Raw genomic sequence first — 20,465 nt, 5'->3', positions numbered from 1 at the left:
TGCTCTGGACTTCCTTTCAGATGGATGGACAGAGGAGGTTTCCTGGGCCAGCTCCTTTTTGTGGCAGCTGCAACCACCAAGGCATCAACAGGGATGCTCTTCTGCCAAAAAGCCCTGTCCGGTGGGGGGCTAAGGACCTTGTCAGGGCATTTTCGGACTGGTTCCACTGTGTCCAGTTCATTCCATGCCCTGAGGGTGACAAGGTCTACTAAGAGGTCTGCAGGGGCTCACCCAGGAAGTAGATGGGCCTGCGCTGAATGCCTCCAGGAACACTGACTAGTCCAGACTGGGCTTTGGGGCCGACCATCTGCTCTTCTGACATAGAATTTCCATGAACTCTCCAATGGAGACATCACTGGACGGAAGCAGTCACCTTCTTCCAACTCAGTGTCTTTGGTGACAGACTCATGGATGGAGTCAATGTGCCTCCTCTTGCACAGGTGCTTCTGTGGACTTCATTGGGGGGAGATTCCAGGGAGGAACGGGAAACCTGGGAGAGAAGTCTCGAGGGTCGGGACAGGCTGTTGTTGAAGTGGATGACTGGAGACGTTGGGTCCAAAGTCCAGCTGGAGCTGAAGAGGATCTGCAGGGGAGACACCAAGGATCTCGACACTGAAGTCGAGAGGACTCTCTCTTCACCACGTCGAACGCTGACTGAGAATGGGAGATCGGCTCCACAAGCACCTGCACTGAGGTGTTGGACACCAGTGGAGCCAAAACCCCAGAACCCATCTGTGCCGATGGGGAGTCGGTACCGAGCTGCTCAGTGCCGAAGCTCAAAGGGGAACGGAAGGCACCGAAAACCTTGACTCTGAAGCCAAACCCTCGGAACTGGCGCTGAGCAGACTACGACTCTGAGAGCCCTCCAGCACTGAAGAGAAAGGGGCCGAACTCAAAGCCATGGTCGGTGGAGAAGAAACCAAAAACGTCGACACTGGCAACTCCAACATCCGAAGGTCCTGAAGCCCTGGGGCTCAGGAAAAAGACACAGAAAGGGAAGGACTCCCCGCTCCCAGTGGAGAAGGGCAGGAAGGACCCCCAGTTGGATCTGAACCTGCAGGAACTGTTTCAGGCGGTCCACTTCTCTCTCGGATAAGCTATGGGACGATCTGGCAGAGGAAGCCACAGATGCAGGCTGGGAGGGGTGCCTGGGTGAGGCTGAATCCGGGTCTTGGGAGAGAACCTAGGCTGAGGGGAGAATAACCTAGGTCTAATCTTGGGAGAAGGTCACCAGCAGCAGGGGAAGACTCTGCAATTCTCCACTTCTCCAGGGGCCTGTGGTCACTTTTAGTTTTTTCTCTCTCTCAGCTTTCTTATCAACATCATTGCTTTTAGTCTCGGGCAATTTAACAGGAGGTTGAGTCCCTGCACCTGTACCAGAAGAACTGGGTAACAAACCCTTAAGAATCAGCTTGTTGTCTGTCCACGCGGGTACGGGAAGAAAACCCTGCACAGAGCATCCAGAGTCTAAGTGAGGGACACCTAAACATACTACATACAATGTGTGACCATCCGAGGAAAGGAGTTTATGCCCACACCCAGTACATTTTTTAAAACCAGCACCTTTTTCTGACCTGTCCGATTTATCAGCCATGACAGAAAGAAAGAAAAGGGAACTGAACAGAAGAGACTTAAAGCAATGAAAATTGCTATCTACAAAGAACGTGAAGGGTAGGGAAAAGTTCAGAAACTAATAGGAAAGTTTTTAAGACAGTACTGGAGTACAAAGATTCTCACAAATAGCCAAAAACTCACAACAAAGATGGAGCTCAGACATAGCTGGAATGGTGGCAAATGATATCTGTAGTAGTGAGGGGCATTATGGTTAGGGGAGGAGCTCAGTTTCGGCATCATAGCTTAAATATGACCAGCTCGGCACCGATGTCAGTGCCTATACCCACAGGTTGAAGATCAAATGAAGACAACAATGTCAAATCAGCATGTTAAGCTGAAAGGCTGGCAATTACCATGATCTGAAAAATCACCTTCATTTAACAGCAAACTCTTTTTATATGAAGTTTGTCTTCTTGGATTCAACATCTGACTTTGGCATTAATAAAACAGGGGACAGGTCAAAGCTGCAGCAGCTGGATCAATGGTATTTAAAAGCTGACCATGGAGGTTTAAAAGCTGATGAAGGCGGCTTTTCTGGAGATTGCTACTACTGCCTCATCCTTCAGCATATCATTCCATACTGTTATCTAAATGAATAGCAATCCCATCATAAAACAGTATGATGGGGATCGATACAGAATGCTGGAGAGACTAACAGAAAGGCCTACATGTATGCTAAGGGGTATCTGCTTGATGTTGGTCCTATGTCCTGCTAAGTCAACAGCTGCCCCTTATGCAAGAAGGGTCAAGCTGTGATCACTGACTAAAGAGAGGGCCACAAGTGATACTTCTGCCACATGCACTAGTGAAAAAATATCCACAGTCTAAAAAAAGTTGGCTGATGGAGAACTTGCCAGAAAACATAGGTACAAATGGGCTGAACCATGTACTGTACATGGGCTGCTCTCCTCTCATTTGTGTTACTATGCTGCCTTTGCTGGTGTCTGAGCCGCACAACTGCAAGATGACTGTACTACACTAGTCACAGGAATATGCTTGGGCACTATCACTTCCTTCCCTTACATTGCTCCTGTGTTTGTTTGTTCATAGCTGTTGTCCTACTAATTAAAAAATGATCTCTGGGACACATGCGTGACGTGAAACAATGACACCTCATTAGGAGAAAGGCAAGAAATATAAAAAGGCAAACCTGTTTATACAGCCATACATGACTGGACACAGGCATGAAGAGAGGTACTGCATACTCACTGCTACAAAGGAAGAGATTACAAGAGAGCCATAACACTAGGTGTGCATATCAGGTGTGACACTATCTGCAAAACTGAGTCCTGGAGATTTGCACTTGAACTCTGCCACTAAAGAATTCACCATCTGGCTACACTACTTACTGGATGAACATGAAAGAATACACTGCATACGGATAATACCAGTGGTGACCTGACATTTCTATGCAAACTTTTACTTAACCCTCTTTAAGCAGTAATGTTCTGTAAAGAAAGTACAGTTGTGTACACTTACCATAAATGCAGATGTTTGAGGGTATTCATTGTTGCAGTCATCACACTTGGGTTATCTGCCTGCAGGTAGCCCTCAGTCGGCCTAAATACCAGAGTCTTAGGATTTCTGCGTCGGATACTGTTGCCTCTTCCATGACATCAGGTCGTCAGGGGTATAAAACAGGCAGCCAATACCATTACATAAGTTTTTCTTGCCCCAAATGTCAGGAGCCCCTCAAATAGGAAGCTATTATATGTTGGGGAACACCACCAGTAAAAAGTAAATACTACTGCCATTAAAAATGGCCATAGAGAGGAGAGGTAGAAATGATAGAGAAAACCAGGGGACTGGAGGGAGGGAAACCAGGACTGCAACAGTGAATACACTCAACCATCTACATTTATTGTAAGTGTACACAACTGTACTATGTTCATCACGTTTCACTGTTGCAGTCATCACACTTGGGTTGATTCCCACAGCTGAGGAAGGGTGGAGGCAGTCAAAAAGTGTTACGGCTGGCTAGCAGGCCTTGTAAGGCTGCTGTAGTAAATCCAGCTCTGGATTTAGAAAAAATAGGTAAGTGGTAATGCTTGGTGAAGGTGTGCACAGAACTCCAGGTTGCAGCTTCCAGAATGCCCCTGGTAGGGACTCCCCTGAGAAATGCTGTAGAGGTGGAAGTAGCCCTAGTGGAATGTGGTCTGATCCCCTGTGGGGTAGGTTTTCCATGGTGCTTGTAGCAGAAATGGATGCAGTGTGCTATCCATTTGGAAATGGTTTGCTTTGAAATGGCCTTGCCCTCACTGTCCCCGAAGCAAAGCTGACTAGCAGCTGGTCAGATTTTCTGAAAGGTTTAGTACTGTCAAGGTAGAACCGGAGCTGTCTATGCACATCCAAAGAGTGCAGGATCATTTCCCCCTTTATTCTGAGGATTAGGGAAGAAGGTTGGCAAATGTATGGATTGGTTTAGAGCCACACTGGACACCACCTTAGGCATAAAGGACGGGTTAGTCCTGAGGGAAACCCTGTAAGCATGGAAAATAATGAAGGGTTCCACAGCCATTAGTGCCTGTAACTCAAGACACTCTTCTTGCTGAAGTTATGGCTAAAATGCTGTTTTCCAAGAGAGGAATTTTAACTCTGTTGAAGCAGCAGGTTCAAAAGGGGGAAGTGTAACCTTTTCCAGTACAAAGTTAAGGTCCCAGGCAGGGGTGAGTGTTCTCCTAGGTGGCCTTAAGTTGTTAGCCCCTCTCAGGAACTGGTTGATGAGAGGGTGAGAAAATAGAGGTGGCTCAGTATTATAATGAGCTGAGATGGCAGATGCATGAATACTAATGGAGGAGAAGGATAGGCCTCTGTGGAATAGCTCTGCTAGGTAATCCAGGATTTGAGGTAAGGAGGGCAGTGCTGTGTCCTTTCCTTGAGACTGATTCAAAGAACAAAATCTTTTCCACTTTTCAGCATATGATTTCCTACTACTAGGCCTTCTGGCTTCAAGAATGATGTCCAGCACCTGTTTGTTGAGGGATGCTGGTGGCATATTCAGGGAATAAGCCAGGTTGCAAGGTTTAGGGTTTGTAACTGTGGATGCAAAATCTGTCCCTCCTGCTGAGACAGCAGGGTAGGGGTCTGATGAAGCTGCCAGGGTGGCACTGTTGTCAGACTGCATAAGAGTGGGTACCAGTGCTGGAGTGGCCAGTCTGGGGCAATAAGAATTGCCCTTGGCCTGTCCTATTTGATCTTGAGTAGTAGTTTCGAGTGGTGGGGCAGAGGGGGAAAGGCATAAATTGAGAGGTTTTCCCACTGGAAGGATAGGGCATCCACCTTCCAAGCCCTGCTGTGAGGGTTCCTGGTGCAAATTTTGCTCAACTGGTGGTTTTCGGGGGAGACAAAGAGGACCACCTCCGGTGTCCCCCACCTCTGGATTAGAAGGTTGAAGGTGTTGGGCTGCAATTTCCACTTGTGTGGGTCTAGGAGATTTCTGCTTAAGTAGTCTGCCAGTGAATTTTGTTTGCCTGGCAGGAATTGAGCTTGTAGATGCACTTGGTTGCTCAAGGCTGTGTTCCATGATTAACCTACAGAGTGGGTAAGAATGGGTTCTCCCTTGCTTGTTTATGTACCACATAACTGTTGTGTTATTTTTTTGTCAGCAGCTATCCTGGAAAGATTAGGTATTTGAAGGCTGTCAGAGCATTCTGTACAGCTAGCATCTCTTTTTGATTGATGTGCAGGAGAATTTGGCCTGGGCTCCACTTGCCCTGAATGCATTTGCCTGCCATGTGAGCCCCCCATGCATAGTCTGATGCATCTGTTGTCAGGGTTTGGGTGGCAAGGGGTTGAGTGAAAGGCAGTCCCTTGTTGTGGTTGCATGCTTCTGCCCACCAAAGGAACTCTGTCCTTAATCAAGGTATGATTGGAATGACTGTTTCCAGGTCCTGAGAATGCTGGCACCAAAGACTTTTTTAAGTACCATTGAAGTTTCCTCATATGTAGTCTTGCATATGGAATTAGCAGAATACATGAGGCCATGAACCCTAGGGCTTGCAGTATATAGTTGGCCAAATAGACCTGTTTTTCAGGGGTGAGAAATGCCATCTGGGAAGTTGTGTTCAAGCTTGCTCCCAGGAATACAATTTTTTGACTGGGCACCAGTTAAGATTTCTTTTCGTTGATGGTGTACCCTAATGAAGTGAGGAGGCTGTTTACAAATACCAGGTGCTGAAGTAGCAATTCCTGACAGTCTGCCTGAATCAGGCAATCGTCCACGTATGGGAAAATTTGGATATTTCTTCGTCTGCAGTATGCAATGGCTGGAGCCAGGCACTTTGTGAATACTCTGGGCACAGTTGATAAACCAAAGGGAAGTGCAGAGAACGGATAGTGCACAGAGCCTGCCCTGATGCGTAAATATTTCCTGCAAGACTCCCTTATGGGGATGTGCAGATAAGCTTCTTTTAAGTCTAGGGTGACTAACCAGGCATCCTTGGCTAGCATAGGGAGAAGCTGTTGCAGGGTAAGCATTTTGAATTTTGGGACCACCAGAAAGGTGTTGAGAATTGATAGATCCAGGATTGGGTGCCAAGAGCCCTCTTTTCTGGGCACCAGGAAAAGTCTTGAGTAGAAACCCTACTCCCTTTGTTCTACTGAACACGCTGAACAGCTCTGACATTGAGCAGGGAAACTACTTGCTTTTGATCCTCTGCCCACTGGTTTGGATGAAGGACTGGAAACCTGCTTGGGGTTGGCAGTGAATGGAAATAGAATCTGTACCCCTGGGATACAATGTTGAGGACCCATCGGTCCTAAGATACGGACATCCATTTTTTTGCATGAAGGGCAAGTTTTCCTCCTAGGGACACAAGTAATTGGGTAGGGCTGGGAAGGATAATTGAAATGTTATTGTGAACTTTTTCCATAAGGGGGTGGCTTACCACTCCCTGTTTTTAGGTGGAAGAACTCCATTGTTTAGATCTCTGCATACCCGGTGACTGTAGTCTGGGTGGCCTGTTTCCCCTTGTTTTGGAGTGAGAAGGCCTGGAAGGGGCAAGTAAAGGACCAATTTTTAGAAGGCCAATATCTACTGAATCTAGGTGGCTGCACTTGTAAGAGTTCTTTAACAATTTGTACAAATTTAGCTTTTTCTTCCATCTTTTTAAGAACTTCTTCTGCTTTGGTGTCAACAAATAGTCCTTATTTACAGGAGCATCTAGTAATTTTCATTTGACATGATCTGGCAATGTTTGTTCCTTCAGGCAAGCATGCCTTCTCAGTACAGACCAAGTGATTGCAGCCCTGCAAGATGCTTCTAGGGCATTAAAGCCACACTGCAAAGTATGCTTACTAACTTGGTTTGCAGAATGCATTAACTATTGTAAATCTTTATTTCCTGCACAATCTGGGAGTAATACCATTTTTTGTTTAATTAGTTCCACAACATGTTATTGGTATTTCAACATGTGAAACTGACAATTCAATGCCCTGATGGCAAGAGTTGCAGAGGTAATATACCTTCTTACCCAATCTGTCTAAAGCTCTGGAATCCCTGTCTGAACGGGTAGCATTTTTGGCTGTAATAGCCTTAATCCCTTTAGGTCCCTGGGAAATGGTCTCTGGATCTGCAGTAGGATTCTTAAAGAGAAATTTGTGAGAATCAGGTACTCTGTAATACCTGTCAGGTTTTCTAGGGGCCGGGGGTAAAGTGTCTGGAGTAAGACTGGATTCCATGAAGACATCATCCAGGACAAGGGGTATAGCTAGAGGCCTGTGCTGAGGCAACTCTAAAAATTCTCTGGGTCTCTTTTTGGACTGAGGGTAGACCTGGCATTCCCAGCGGAAATGCTTTCAAAGTATGCAAGGTTTCACCAAAAGAAACCTCTGGAGGGGAGGCAGAGGGAATGGATTCCTCTGCATTAGAATCCTCATAGGTTGATAAGGGCATGTCCTGATAATCAGAAGGGTCAGAGTCATCGGACTCCTGGTCTGCAGAATCAGAATGAAACTCAATTCTTTGTCGCTTAGCAGGGGAAGGTTGGCTTCCCCTAATTAGGGTAATAAGGTCTTCAGCCATTCTAAGTATTTGTTTTTGTGGCATGGGAGCTTGAGCATGCGCTTTGGTCATTGGTTTTCTAGGTGTAGAGTGTACTCTGGGCCTGAGAAACTCGGTAGTTTTAGCTAAAAACAAAGATGTCGGTTTAATTCGAACATCGGTAGGTCAGAATACACCCTCAGAAGCCGGTGCCTGCACAGTGGCTCCGGACCCATCCAAGGTAGAGACATCAGCATCTCGCGGCATACCGGACTCTGAATGGGTCTCAGCAGAGGCCTACGAAAAGGTAGAATTCATCAGGGGCTGCAAAGGCACCTCACTGAGTACCGGCTGACTGGCAACTAGCTTAATGGAAGCATTGTCGGCAGTTTTGGACCTATGCGGTCTGTCTTTTATCTTTACGTATTTTTGGAAGCTTGGTAGTAGGATGGCTTATCGAAGCCATTTCGGAACACGGAGAACGAGAGCAAAAGAATTTAGCAACGATAGCCCGACAACGAATGGTTTGGATGTTAAAAAGGGCACAAAACTGACAGTGAGGGACGTCGGGATCAGGGCCTAAACAGGTGACGCAGTAAGAATGAAAATCACTGTGAGGTATTTGCTTTCCACAGGCAAGACAATTGTTAACTTTTTCTGACATTGGTTAGAGCACGAAAAAAGGATCCCCAACGGGGTACTTAGCTTTAGAAGGCTTCAGGTTTGAAACTCGAAAAACGGAAATTTCAGGTAGCGACTGACCGGCACTTGCGAACTGCTTCTGGCTCCTTCTCGGCAAGAAAGACTGATGTAATGGCGTCAGCTGCCTGTTTTATACCCCTGATGACCTGACGTCATGGAAGTGGTGACAGCATCTGATGCAGAAATTCTAAGACTCTGGTATTCAGGCCAACTGAGGGCTACCTGATAGCAGATAACCCAAGTGTGATGACTGCAACAGTGAAAGACGACGAACATCTGGTTACCCACAAATTTTAGTTACATGATAGACACAGTGCAACAGTTAATATGGCAGCCCCCCCAGTACAATACAAGCACAAACAAATGCATGCATATATATATATATATATATATATATATATATATATATATATATATATATATATATATAAATATAAATATATATATATATATATATATATATATATATATATACATACACACACACACACATATAAATAGATAGACAGATACACAAATACAAGTCTTTGGAAGAAGCCACCTACTCAAGGATCTCATTCTTGCCATCAATCTTTGACATCGCATCCCTTAGCAGCTTGGCCTTTTCTTCACTAGAAGAAAAAAAAAATCATAAGCATTTACTAAGTATTTACAGAAAATATAAACTGGAATAATCAGACGTTACTGGCAATATATACAAAAAGAGCAAAGTATAATTTGTACTGAAGCCATGTGTCTATCCAGCTTCATAGAAGATTAACTGGTAAGACAAGCAGGTTGACTTTATGGATTCAGTCAAGGAATAATAGAGGTTTGTTTAGAATCCAGCAAAGACAAGACTGTATAAACCACACATCAATGTAGAAACATCCTTTAACCCTGCAAGCGCAACAATGCTAGTCACCACAATGAGAAACCCAACATCTACCAGGAAAATGTCTGCATGTCATACTAGCTCATGGCACTTAAAAATACAAAAGTTCTTAAAGTAAAGTTGTGCCAAATCTTACCATAACCATAGATGTCATCTGTATTCTTAACTTGAGGGATATCCTCGCCAGATGGTGCACCATCAGCCAGTATATAAAGTACTTTCACCACTGTACAGTATGTGGTACATCTGGCGTAGGCTGAGTCATACATAGGCCATAAAATGGACATACGCATGTACCATCTTCAGAAATGAATGCCCCAAGAAGAAAGCCTGGCTAGGGATTAAGTGGTGTGTGCATCCAGGAAAGACACGAGTCCAATGGGGAAGGCGGGAGGGATAGAATACTGCAGCACTGAAGAGGACATCTATGGTTATGATAAGATCTTACACAAATTTACTATATCCTTCTACTCACTTGCTGCAGTATTCTTCACTTGAGGGATAGTGCCAAAGCTCAAGAGGGAAAGGAGGAGGCAGAAGTAGAGGAGCTTTCAATGAATCCATGGAGAATGGGTCTGGCAAAACCAGTTCTGGATCTGGAGATAGAATCCATTTTGTAATGTTTGGTGAAGGTATTTATGGTAGACCAGGTGGCTGCATCAAGAATGGCACTATTATCCAAACTCTTGAAGAAAGTATTGGAAGACGTCATGGCTCTGGTAGAGTGGGCCTTTACAGGGGACGAGAGAGTCCTTCATGGTTAGTGTAACAAAAGGAGATGGTTTTGAAGATCCAGGACGATATGGTCTGCTTGGAAGCAGCGCCTTGGGATGGAAAGTAATGAAGAGTTGGTTAGATTTCCTGAAGGGTTTAATCTTGTCCAGATAGAACCTCAGTTGTCTCTGAATGTCCAAGGAATGCAGGATCCTCTCACTGCGGTTTTGTGGTGTGGGGCAGAAGGTGGAGAGCTGGATGGATTAGTTGAGACAGAGTTCATTAATCACTTTTGGTATAAAGGATGGGTTAGTCCTCAGAGATACCCTGTCCCTTATGGAAGACTAGAAAGGGGGGACCGCCATCAGGGCTTGGAGTTCTAACACACTTCTAGCCGAAGTCAATGCAACCGGCAGGGCCGTTTCCCTTCCCTGAGGGAAGCAGAAGCTGATGGTTCAAAAGTGAGGCAGAGTCAATTTCTCTAGTACAAAATTGAGGTCCCAGGAAGAAGGGATGGGTTTCTTGAGAGGTGTAATGTGGAGGACACCTTTAAGGAACTATTTCACCTCGAACCTGGAGGCGAGAGGAGGAGATATGGGCAGATATGGCTGAAGTGGGCTTTGACTGATGAATAAGCCAAGCCAGCACTGTGCAACTCACACAAGTAGGATAAAATCACTGGAATATTCACAGTTAATGGATTTTGATCCTTAGACTGACACCATAAAGAAAATCTTTTCCATTTGGAAATATATGATTTTCTAGTGTTGGATTTTCTGGCCTCCTGCAAAATCCTGAGTACATCTTCAGTAAAAAGGTGTCTGAAAGGAATTAGAACCCTATTCCCCAACAAAAACAATTGAATCGTCGAGGGTGAGCAAGGGATAACTTTGTTCTGTTTGAGAAGGTCCACTCTGTGTGGCAACTTGTGGTGATGGCCTTGGGATAACTGAAGAAGCAGTTGAAACCAGTGTTGTCTTGGCCAGAAAGGAGTCACCAGCAAGATTTTTGGTCAGTCCTGCCTGATTTTCAGCAGGATGATTGGTATTAGAGGAAGGAGAAGGAATGTTTAGAGAAACATACCCTTCCATGAGAAAGAGAAGGTGTCCTTTTTCCAAGCCAGAGGATTTGGAACTCTGGTACAGAATGCTGAAAGTTGCCTGTTCAGAGGGGAGGCAAATAGGTCAGGCAAATAGGTCTACTTTCAGAGTACCCCAGTGGTGGAGTATGTCCAGGAAAACATCCCCATAAAGCATCCATTTGAGGGATTAAGTCCAGGACCTGCTCAGTGAGTCTGTAACAAGGTTTCTGTTGGAGGGGATGCACACTGCCTGAATGGCCATATTGTGCTTTTCCAGACATCCTACACTAGGAGGGCCAACCTTCAAAGGCGGTAGGATCTGGTCCCCCCTGCTTGTTCATGTACCAGAGCAAAGTCATGTCGGTGAACAAGTTCAGTGGGCCTGGGCAAAAAAGGGGTTTGAAAGGTCAGGAGCAAAGCTCTCAATTCCCTTATGTTGATGTGTTCCCTTTTCTGGGAGATGGACCACCTTTCTTGGACACTGTATTTCCCAAGGCTGCACCCCAGCCCATGTCTGAGACATCTGTGTAACGTTCTTGGACTGGATCCAGAGGGTGGAGAGGTAGTCCTGGATTTAGGCTTACCTGCTGTGACCGCCACAGAATTTCCTTTTTCAAGCACGGAATAAGAGAAATGGGGAATTGTAGAAGTGTGAATGTTGGGTACAGACAGACCTGAGGAACCACTGGAGCTTCCTCACGTGTAGTCTTGTCAGAGGTGCCATGGGAATGGTAGAGTTCATGAACCCTAGTACTCGGAGGAATTAATTCCCTGGCTGTGATGTGGTGTAAAGGCAGAACAAACAGGAAGAAAGTGTGAAGATCCTCTGCTTTTTGTGGAGGTACAGATACTCTTAGTATGCTTGTCTGAATTCTACACCCTAGGAAAATGTGGTCTTGGGTTGGAAAGAGGGTAGTTTTTTGCAATTTATTGTGAACCCCAGGTTTCCCAGTAGGGAAATGGTGGTTCGAAGACTGTGTTGCAGGATCTGTGGTCTGGGGGGCTGTAACAGTAGGTCATTCAGGTATGGGAATATCTGGATTCCTAGTAGCCTGCAATGGGCAAAGACTGGAGCCAAACATTTGGTGAAAACTCTCACAGCTGTAGACAGGCCAAAGGGCAAAGCAAAGAATTGAAAACGGCAGGAACCCACAGAAAAATGCAGATATTTCCTGTAATGTGGGTGAATAGGGATGTGCAGATATGCATCTTTTATGTCCAGAGAAGCCATGAAATCCTGAGGAAGGAGTTGAGGGAAAGGGATATGGAGAGTAAGCATTCTGAATTCTGAAGAAAGGAACCTCTAAGAATGTGTTGAGGTGGGACAAGTCCAGAACTGGTTTCCAGGGGCCATCCTTTCTGGGCACCAGGAACATCCTTGATAGAATCCTTTTCCCTTGGAATTGGCTGGGACTTTCTGAATGGAGCCCTGTATGCAGAGGTCTGAAAGGAGGTCTGGGAAGAGATGCACCTGCTCTTGGGAGGGGGGGTTGGGGGACACCCTGAAAGGTGGGAGTGGATTGCCAGACCATAAAATAGCCGTTTCTGATGATAGAAAGCACCCAGTTGTCTTGGGTAATGCCTTCTCACCCCCTGAGAGCTTTTAAGAAGCAGAGGGGGAGGGGGAAGGGAATGAAGCAGGGTAGTCACAGACTCCCTGCTCTGTCAGGAAAGGGCTGCTTTTGTAGAGGAGGATTCTGAGGAACCCTGGTCCTCTAAGGACTCCTTCCTCCCCTAAATGACTTACTGCTCTGGTGCTGGGAGCAGCTATTGACAAAGACAGGATTTGATGGAAAGTTCCTATGGAACCTTTGCACTGGGGAAACTAGTAGATGTTTCAACTCCTTGTGTTATTTGGTCTTTTCTTGTAGGGACTTGAAAAGTAACGAAGCAGCAGGACCAAACAGAGAACAGTTATTTAGAGGGACATCCATGAGTCTGGATTTGAAATCATCTCGAAGTGGTTGAAGTCTGAGCCAGGAAAACCTAAGCACAGAACCTGTTGCAGCTGCCCTAGCACAGGCCTCAGCTGCATTTTAGGGAATGTTTGGCCACTTGAAAAAGAGGCTCCAAACACAGACAGGGCTAAGGTTTTTCCCTCTAACTCAGGGAGGTCTGAGATGGCAGCAGTAGCCTGTGACAATAATCCTAGAGAATATTTACTCATATGAGTCTGGTAGTTTATATCCTTGAAAGCTAAGATGGCAGAGGTGTACATCTTTTTATCTAATCTAATGTAATCTTTATCTAATCTTTCCAAGGTTCTACTTTTCATGTCCGAAGGCAACAGGGAGGTAGAGGGCAGCATCCTGGAAGGCTTGTCAGTAGCAATCGAGTTAACTGCTGGGTCTGCTGCAGGGCATTTGAAAAGAAAATTTGCAGTACTCAGGGACTTTATAAAAATGATTAGGCTTTTTAGGAGCGGAGGCCTGACAGTTTGGATTTTGACAGGCATTGTGAACTGCATCCATAAATGCTGGATGAACAGGTGGAACTGTAGAAGAACTAGGCAAATCTATTTGTAGAAATTGGCAGTACCTTTTTTGTAAGTCTGAAATTTGGGTGGTATCCCACTTGAAGTGCTCCCCCATTTTCAAGATGGTTTCCCCAAAATAAATTTCCTCCATGGAGGACTCAGACCCTAAAGCCTCCTCTTCAGGAGATACATATTCTAAAGGAGATGGTATCCGGGTAGAGTAGTCTAAGGATTCTTCTTCAGAAGAAGAATTCTTTGAAGATTCAGGATCCCCAACTCTTTTCTGGGAGGACTGAGAGCCTGAGGAAGGATGAAGCCCTGCTGAATTCTGTTTGATGGCCATAAACGCCTGGAAAAGATTTTGGGAAAAGGCCGGCCATTCAAAAGGGCCTCTTTAATAGTGGATAAGCGTTCTTTCTTTTGCTTTTTTCTTAGCTGGAGACACTATTTTTTGAAGGGACTGAGAGCCAGCCTTTGACCTAGTATCGGACAGCTCAGACTCCAGGACTTCTGATGCAGAGCTGCGAGTTAACCCCCCTAGGGTCCTCAATGCATTCAAGACTTGGTTCCCCCTCAATGTCCAAATCAGATGTCTGCTCAACCTCTAGCAATGTGCTCAAAGCTGAAGAGAAGGTGACCTCAGAAATGGGTTCGGCCTGCGACACCGAACCAGAGATCCCACCTGCTTCCAGATCGACGAGCACCTTGGGAGGGACGTTGGATGGCAGAGGTGCAGCCAACAGCGTAGGCCTAGCTTTTTTGGCCTTATGCTTCAGTGGTTTGGTATTGGACCCTGGGACAACCTACATACATTTAGTTAAAAGCTTTGGATGTTGGTTTTCTAAATACAAACCTAAGGACTTAAGCCTGCTTCTATGGGTCTTTGGAAATACTACACAACCTACAGTCGTGGTTGGGACCTAGGCAGAAGAGACACTGGGCATGGCTGTCCTTATGTGGAATGTGTCTTCCACAATGGTACTTGCCTTTCCTGAATGACATAAAAAGGAAGAAAAAATTCCCCAATTGAGCACTTATCTGGAAAACAATGATGAAAACACTGGAAACTGCAAGACTGACGTTTGGTAGCTGGCTTTCTGACTGGCGGCAGAAAAGTTGTAAAGATAGTACGTGCATATACATGTTTGATAGCCTACGCACAAATCAGCCCAAGTCAGACATTCCAAGTACCCTACAGTGGTGAAGTCTTTTGTATACTGGCTGACGTTGGGGCGCCATCTGGCAGGGATATCCCTCAAGTGAAGAATACTGCAACAAGTGAATAGCAGGACATCCACCTTACTACACACTTTCTTCAAAAAAAGAAAAAGTCAACAAAATAACAAACTGAGAATATAATTCCACTTGCCTGTTGCTTTAGCAAGTCTGAAAGCACGCCTCAAAACTTTAGGTATGCTTTCCACAATGTTATGATGTGGCATGTTCACAATGGCTTTCCTAACCTATATTCTTCGCATATACAGTATGCTCCCTCAAGCAATGGCAGCACTGTTTCCTATTATACTTGGATAAAAACTCTGACAGGGTCTCTCACAAGACTTCTGCTGTAAGAGTTGACTACACCTAACTTTTCTGATAATTATACCTCTTCATTATTAAATTACCTCATTTGTAGTACCTTCAGAATAAATATCTCCTCCTGCTAATTCTTCTTTGTTCATTCTGTGGAGCCAAAGACTTATTCAGGTCATCTACTCCTCTCATTTTCTGAACTCACTCATCTGTAAAAAGTGTGTTGGTCATGACTGATGCATTTTCGTTTTACAATTAATTTAATTTCTAGTTGCATTTCTCGTGATAAAAGTTGGTAGGGAGTTTGCACAAAAAATGAAGAATATAGTGTGCTGTTTGATTTTTTTTTCAGTTTCAACACTTACTTTTTCTGTATAACCATACCCACAAATCAATGCTTTATATAGAACTGCAAATCATTATAGGTAATTAAAAACAAATGATCTCTTTGGTAGTGCTGCCTCTCGTTTGCACTGTGGTTTCACTGCAGTATCACTGCATATTTATTTCCAATGTGAGGTGTTCCATTTGCAAGAAAGTACAGTTTTGTACCTACCATAAATGTAGATGTTCGAGTGCTAATATAGCTGCAGTCATAACAGATGGGTTCTCCTGCCGTCAGGCGGGTCCTCGGTCAGCCGAATTCCAAAGTCTAGGTCCAGCGCCAGTTGTCGTCGCTTCTTCCCTGACGTCAGTGCGACAGGGGTATAAAAGAACCAGCCAACGCCATTTTCTTCAGTTTTTCTTGCCCTAGATGTCAGGTGCTCCCAGAAGGAAGGCAATACATAAATTTGTGTAATAAAGCAATGCCATATAATCAAAATACAGTAGTGCAAGCAAATACACCATGAATGAGTACCCCAATCAGGTTGTATGAGGAGGTGTTAGCCAATAGGCCTGTCCCAAGAGGGGAAGGAGGGAGGGAAACCTGGACTGCAGCTGTATTAGCACTCGAACATCTACATTTATGGTAGGTACAAAACTGTACTATGTTCATCGTGCATACAGCTGCAGTCATAACAGATGGGTAGAATCCCAAAGCTAAGAAAGGGGTGGTAGGCACTAGGTGGAACTAGGAGGAGCCAGAATGCCCTGCAAGACTGCAGTGGCAAAGCCTGCTCTAGATTTGGAGTATAATGGAAGGTGGTAGTGCTTGGAGAAGGTATGCACAGAACTCCAAGTGGCTGCTTCCAAAATATCTTTGGTAGGAACTCCTCTGAGGAAAGCTGCAGAGGTAGCCGTGGCCCTTGTGGAGTGAGATCTGATGCCTGTAGGTACAGTTTTGCCATGAAAAGAATAACAAAAGCGTATGCAGTGGGCTATCCATTTTGAGATTGTCTGTTTGGAAATTGGCTTCCCTTGAGCTCCTATAGCATAGGATACAAAGAGCTGTTCTGATTTTCTGAAAGGCTTTGTTCTTTCCAAATAATAACGCAGTTGTCTGTGGATGTCCAAGGAATGTAGTAATCTCTCCCCTTTGTTTTGAGGATTAGGATAAAAGGTAGGTAAGTGTATAGCCTGATTCAAAGCTACCCTGGATACCACTTTTGGCATAAAGGACGGATTGGTTCGTAAGGAAACTCTGTCCTGATGGAAGATGATAAAAGGCTGCACAGCAATGAGAGCTTGTAGTTCCGATACCCTACGAGCTGAGGTAATAGCCAGAAGGAAAGCTGTTTTCCAGGACAAATATTGTAAATCTGTTGAGGCAGCTGGCTCAAAAGGAGGCAAGGTCAGCTTTTCTAGAATGAAATTGAGATCCCAAGCAGGTATTGGTTGTTTCCTTGGGGGTTTTAGGTTCTTAGCCCCTCTGAGGAACTGTCTTAAGAGGGGGTGAGAGAATAAAGGTGGATCAGTGTTGTATTCTGCAGAAATGGCTGAGGCATGGATTTTGATGGAGGAGAATGAAAGTCCACTGCTTAGCAGCTCAGCTAGATACTGTAATATTTGAGGTAAATTCAGTTTTCCGGGATTCTGGCCCTTTTTCTCATTCCAGGCACAAAACCGTTTCCATTTTGCGGAGTAAGCTTTTCTAGTAGACGGCCTTCGGGCCTCCAAAATGACATCCTGCACCTCCTTGGAGAGTAGGATCTGTTGTGATGTTAAGGAATCTTTCATGCGGCTAGATTGAGAGTTTTCAGCTGACTGTGAAGAGTTTTGAAGCTGTGCTGAGTCAGAAGAAGAGGCATTAGAGGCAGGGTCCATGGTGGGGAATGCGTCAGGCTCCTCAGGAGTGGGTACCAGTGTTGTCTTGGCCAGTCTGGAGCAATGAGAATCATCTTTGGTCTGTCTGCCCTGGTTTTTAATAGAACGTTGGGCAGCAGAGGAAGAGGTGGGAAGGCATAAACTGTCATTGTTGTCCAACTGAAAGAGAGAGCGTCCACTCTCCAGGCCTTTGGATGAAAAATCCTTGAGCAGAATTTTGTCAATTGGTGATTTTTGTGGGAGGCAAAGAGATCTATGTCTGGCCTTCCCCATGCTTGAATTATCTCTGTAAAAACTTGAGGATGCAACTTCCATTCATGTGGATCTGTCATATTTCTGCTTAGGTTGTCTGCCAGCGTGTTTTCCTTGCCTGGCAAGTACTGTGCTTGAAGTTCGATTTGTAAGTTCAGAGCCATGTTCCAAAGTGACATGGCCAGCCTGCATAGGGGGTATGAATGGGTTCCTCCCTGTTTGTTTATGTACCACATTACTGTGGTGTTGTCTGTCCTTATCAATAGTTGACCTGGATGCAGAAGGTCTTTGAAAGCTATAACAGCATTTATTACTGCTAGCATTTCCTTTTGATTGATGTGAAGGTGCTTTTCTTTTTGGGACCATTTGCCCTGAATGCACCGATCTGTCATGTGCGCCCCCCAGGCGTAGTCCGAGGCGTCTGTTGTGATGACTTGATTTGCTTGAGGCTTGCTGAATGGGAGACCTGTGTTTGTTTGGCATGCTTGAGCCCACCACAGAAATTCCTTTTGAAGACATGGAATTAGTGGTATTATTGTTTCCAAACTGTGGCTGTGTTGAGACCATAGGTTTTTCAGGTGCCATTGAAGTTTCCTCATATGCAGCTTTGCACATGGGATTAGTAAGATGCAAGATGCCATGAATTCCAGAGCCTGCAGGATTTTCCTTGCAGTCAGCCTGGTGACATTTGCTAGTGTTCTGAAGTATTGAGTTAGTTGCCCCTGCTTCTCTGGCGTGAGGTAGGCCATCTGGGTGTTTGTGTCCAAGTTGGCACCCAGGAAAATTATTTTCCGAAAGGGTATTAGCCTTGATTTCTTTTTGTTGACTGTGTATCCCAGAGAATTCAACAACATTATTACATAAGCCAGATGTTTCAGAAGTATGTGCTTGCTGTCCGCTTGGATCATGCAGTCGTCCAAATAGGGGTATATTTGTATCCCTTGAAGTCTGCAGTAGGCAATTACTGATGCCAGGCATTTCGTGAATACTCTGGGCGCAGTAGATAAGCCAAAGGGCAATGCAGAGAATTGATAATGGGTTGAACCTGCAAGAAATCTGAGGTATCTTCTGCAATTTTGTCTGATTGGGACATGCAGGTATGCCTCCTTGAGGTCCAATGTTACCAGCCAAGACTCCTTGCCCAGCATGGGAAGAAGCTGCTGTAAAGTGAGCATCTTGAATTTTGGTACGAGTAAAAATGTGTTTAGGATGGATAGGTCCAAAATAGGTCTCCAATCTTTTCCCTTCCTTGGTACCAGGAATAGTCTGGAATAAAAACCTTGACCTTGTTCGTGAGTAGGTACCTCTTGAATAGCTTTCATGTCTATGAGATCTGAAATTTGTCTTTGTGCCTCTGCCCTTTGATTGTGTGGCAGGTTTGGCATGCCTCTCATTTTTGGAAGGGTGTGAAAATGGAATCTGTAGCCTCTGTTTATAATGTCCAGGATCCATTTGTCTTTTGTGACAATATGCCAATTTTTTGAAAATAATGCTAGTTTTCCGCCTAAGGGTGTTGCCATTTGAGTCTTGCTTGGCATGCAAAGGGGAAAGTCATTGGGCTTGCTTTCTGAATGGCTGCGAACTATCCTCACCACCTCTTTGTGTAGGAGCTTGCCATTGTCTGCCTCTAAACGATCCTTGGGATTGCCCTCTGCCCCTCGGGCGCCTGTATCTACCTCTTTGGGGTCTGTCCGTGGATGGAAAGGACCAATTTTTGGAAGGCCAATTTCTACTGAAACGTGGGGGTTGTACCTGTAGAAAATCTTTCACTGTTTGCATTGATTTAGCCTTTTCCTCCATTTTCTTTAATACCTCCTCAGCATTAGCACCAAATAATACATCCTTTTGTAGAGGGGCATCTAGTAATTTAGCTTTGACATGATCTGGTAAGGTTTGTTCCTTGAGCTAGGCATGTCTACGTATGACTGATCCTGTAACAGCAGCTCTACATGAGGCCTCTAGAGCATCAAAACCACATTGCAAGGTATGTTTACCCACTTGTTCTACACTATGCATCAAATCCTGCAACTCCTTCAAGTCTGGTTGTTCAGGTTGTGACATTTTACTTCTCAATTGTGATAACAGAAACTGTTGGTACTTTAGCAGATGGAACTGGCAGTTTAATGCCCTCATGGTTAAGGTGGCCGAGGTATATACCTTTTTTCCCCACCTTTCTAAGGATCTGGAATCTCTCTCGGAAGGTAATGGATTTTTAGTAGTGGAGGCCTTAATTCCATTGGGGCCCTGTGAGATAGTTTCTGGGTCAGCAGCATGGCTTTTGTATAGAAATTGGTGTGAGTCAGGAACCCGGTAGTACCTGTCAGGCTTGACTGGGGCTGGAGGTAAAGAATCCGGGTTAAGGCAGGCCTCCGAGTACACATCATCTAATATGTCCAAGACAGGAGGTATAGCCAGAGGCCTGTGCTGAGGTAGCAAGAGAAATTCCCTAAGCCTTTTCTTGGAATCTGAGTACTCTTGGCCTTCCCAGTGGAAGTGTTCCCTTAAGGTATGCAAGGTTTCCCCAAATGAATAATCCTCTGGGGGGGATACAGACGGGAATGGACTCCTCTGCATCAGAATCTTCAAAAGGGGAGTAAGAATGTTCCTGTTCATCAGAGTGCTCTGATATAATGGAGGCCTGATCAGAGGAGGGGGATTCTTCCTCCACTCTGGGCCTTTTGTCCGGGGGGGGGGTCTGAGAACCCCTGATAAGAGTAATTAAATCCTCAGCCATTTTAAGCATCTGTTTTTTAGGCATGGGGCCAGGAGATGGGCCCTGTGTAGCTTGTCTCTTAGAATGCATGGCTGCTTTAGACTTAGTGAAAGCCTTGATGGAAAAAGAAGAGGAAGGTCTGAAGACACCTTGAGAGGAGGCAGACCGGTCCACATTTTGAGATTCACCACCAAGAGTGGCTTTGGTATCTGTAGTCGGGGTGTGGGTCGAGGAGCCTGCGACCTCGGGCACAGAAGACACCGCCAATGAAGTGTCGTCGGTAGTCAGGGGCTGCGAGGGCCGCTGAGAACCGGACCACCT

The 20,465-nt window shown here is 45.2% G+C and overlaps 1 protein-coding gene across 1 annotated transcript in view; it reads right to left on the bottom strand.

The window, feature by feature from the left end:
* PTPN23 (protein tyrosine phosphatase non-receptor type 23) overlaps positions 1 to 20,465 on the bottom strand; it is a 1,983,393-nt gene that overhangs the window by 805,279 nt on the left and 1,157,649 nt on the right. Inside the window, exon 14 of the mRNA XM_044066015.1 lies at positions 8,842 to 8,907. Within this exon, the coding sequence (XP_043921950.1) occupies positions 8,842 to 8,907 (66 nt within the window). The remainder of the gene's footprint in view (positions 1 to 8,841; positions 8,908 to 20,465) is intronic.

The sequence above is a fragment of the Protopterus annectens genome, chromosome 3.part0, assembly GCF_019279795.1.
Source record: "Protopterus annectens isolate FY-2018-M chromosome 3.part0, PAN1.0, whole genome shotgun sequence".
In the NCBI taxonomy this organism is placed as follows: Eukaryota; Metazoa; Chordata; order Ceratodontiformes; family Protopteridae; genus Protopterus; species Protopterus annectens.
Note: the sequence above shows the minus strand (reverse complement) of the source record. Positions and strands in the feature narration are given on the sequence as shown.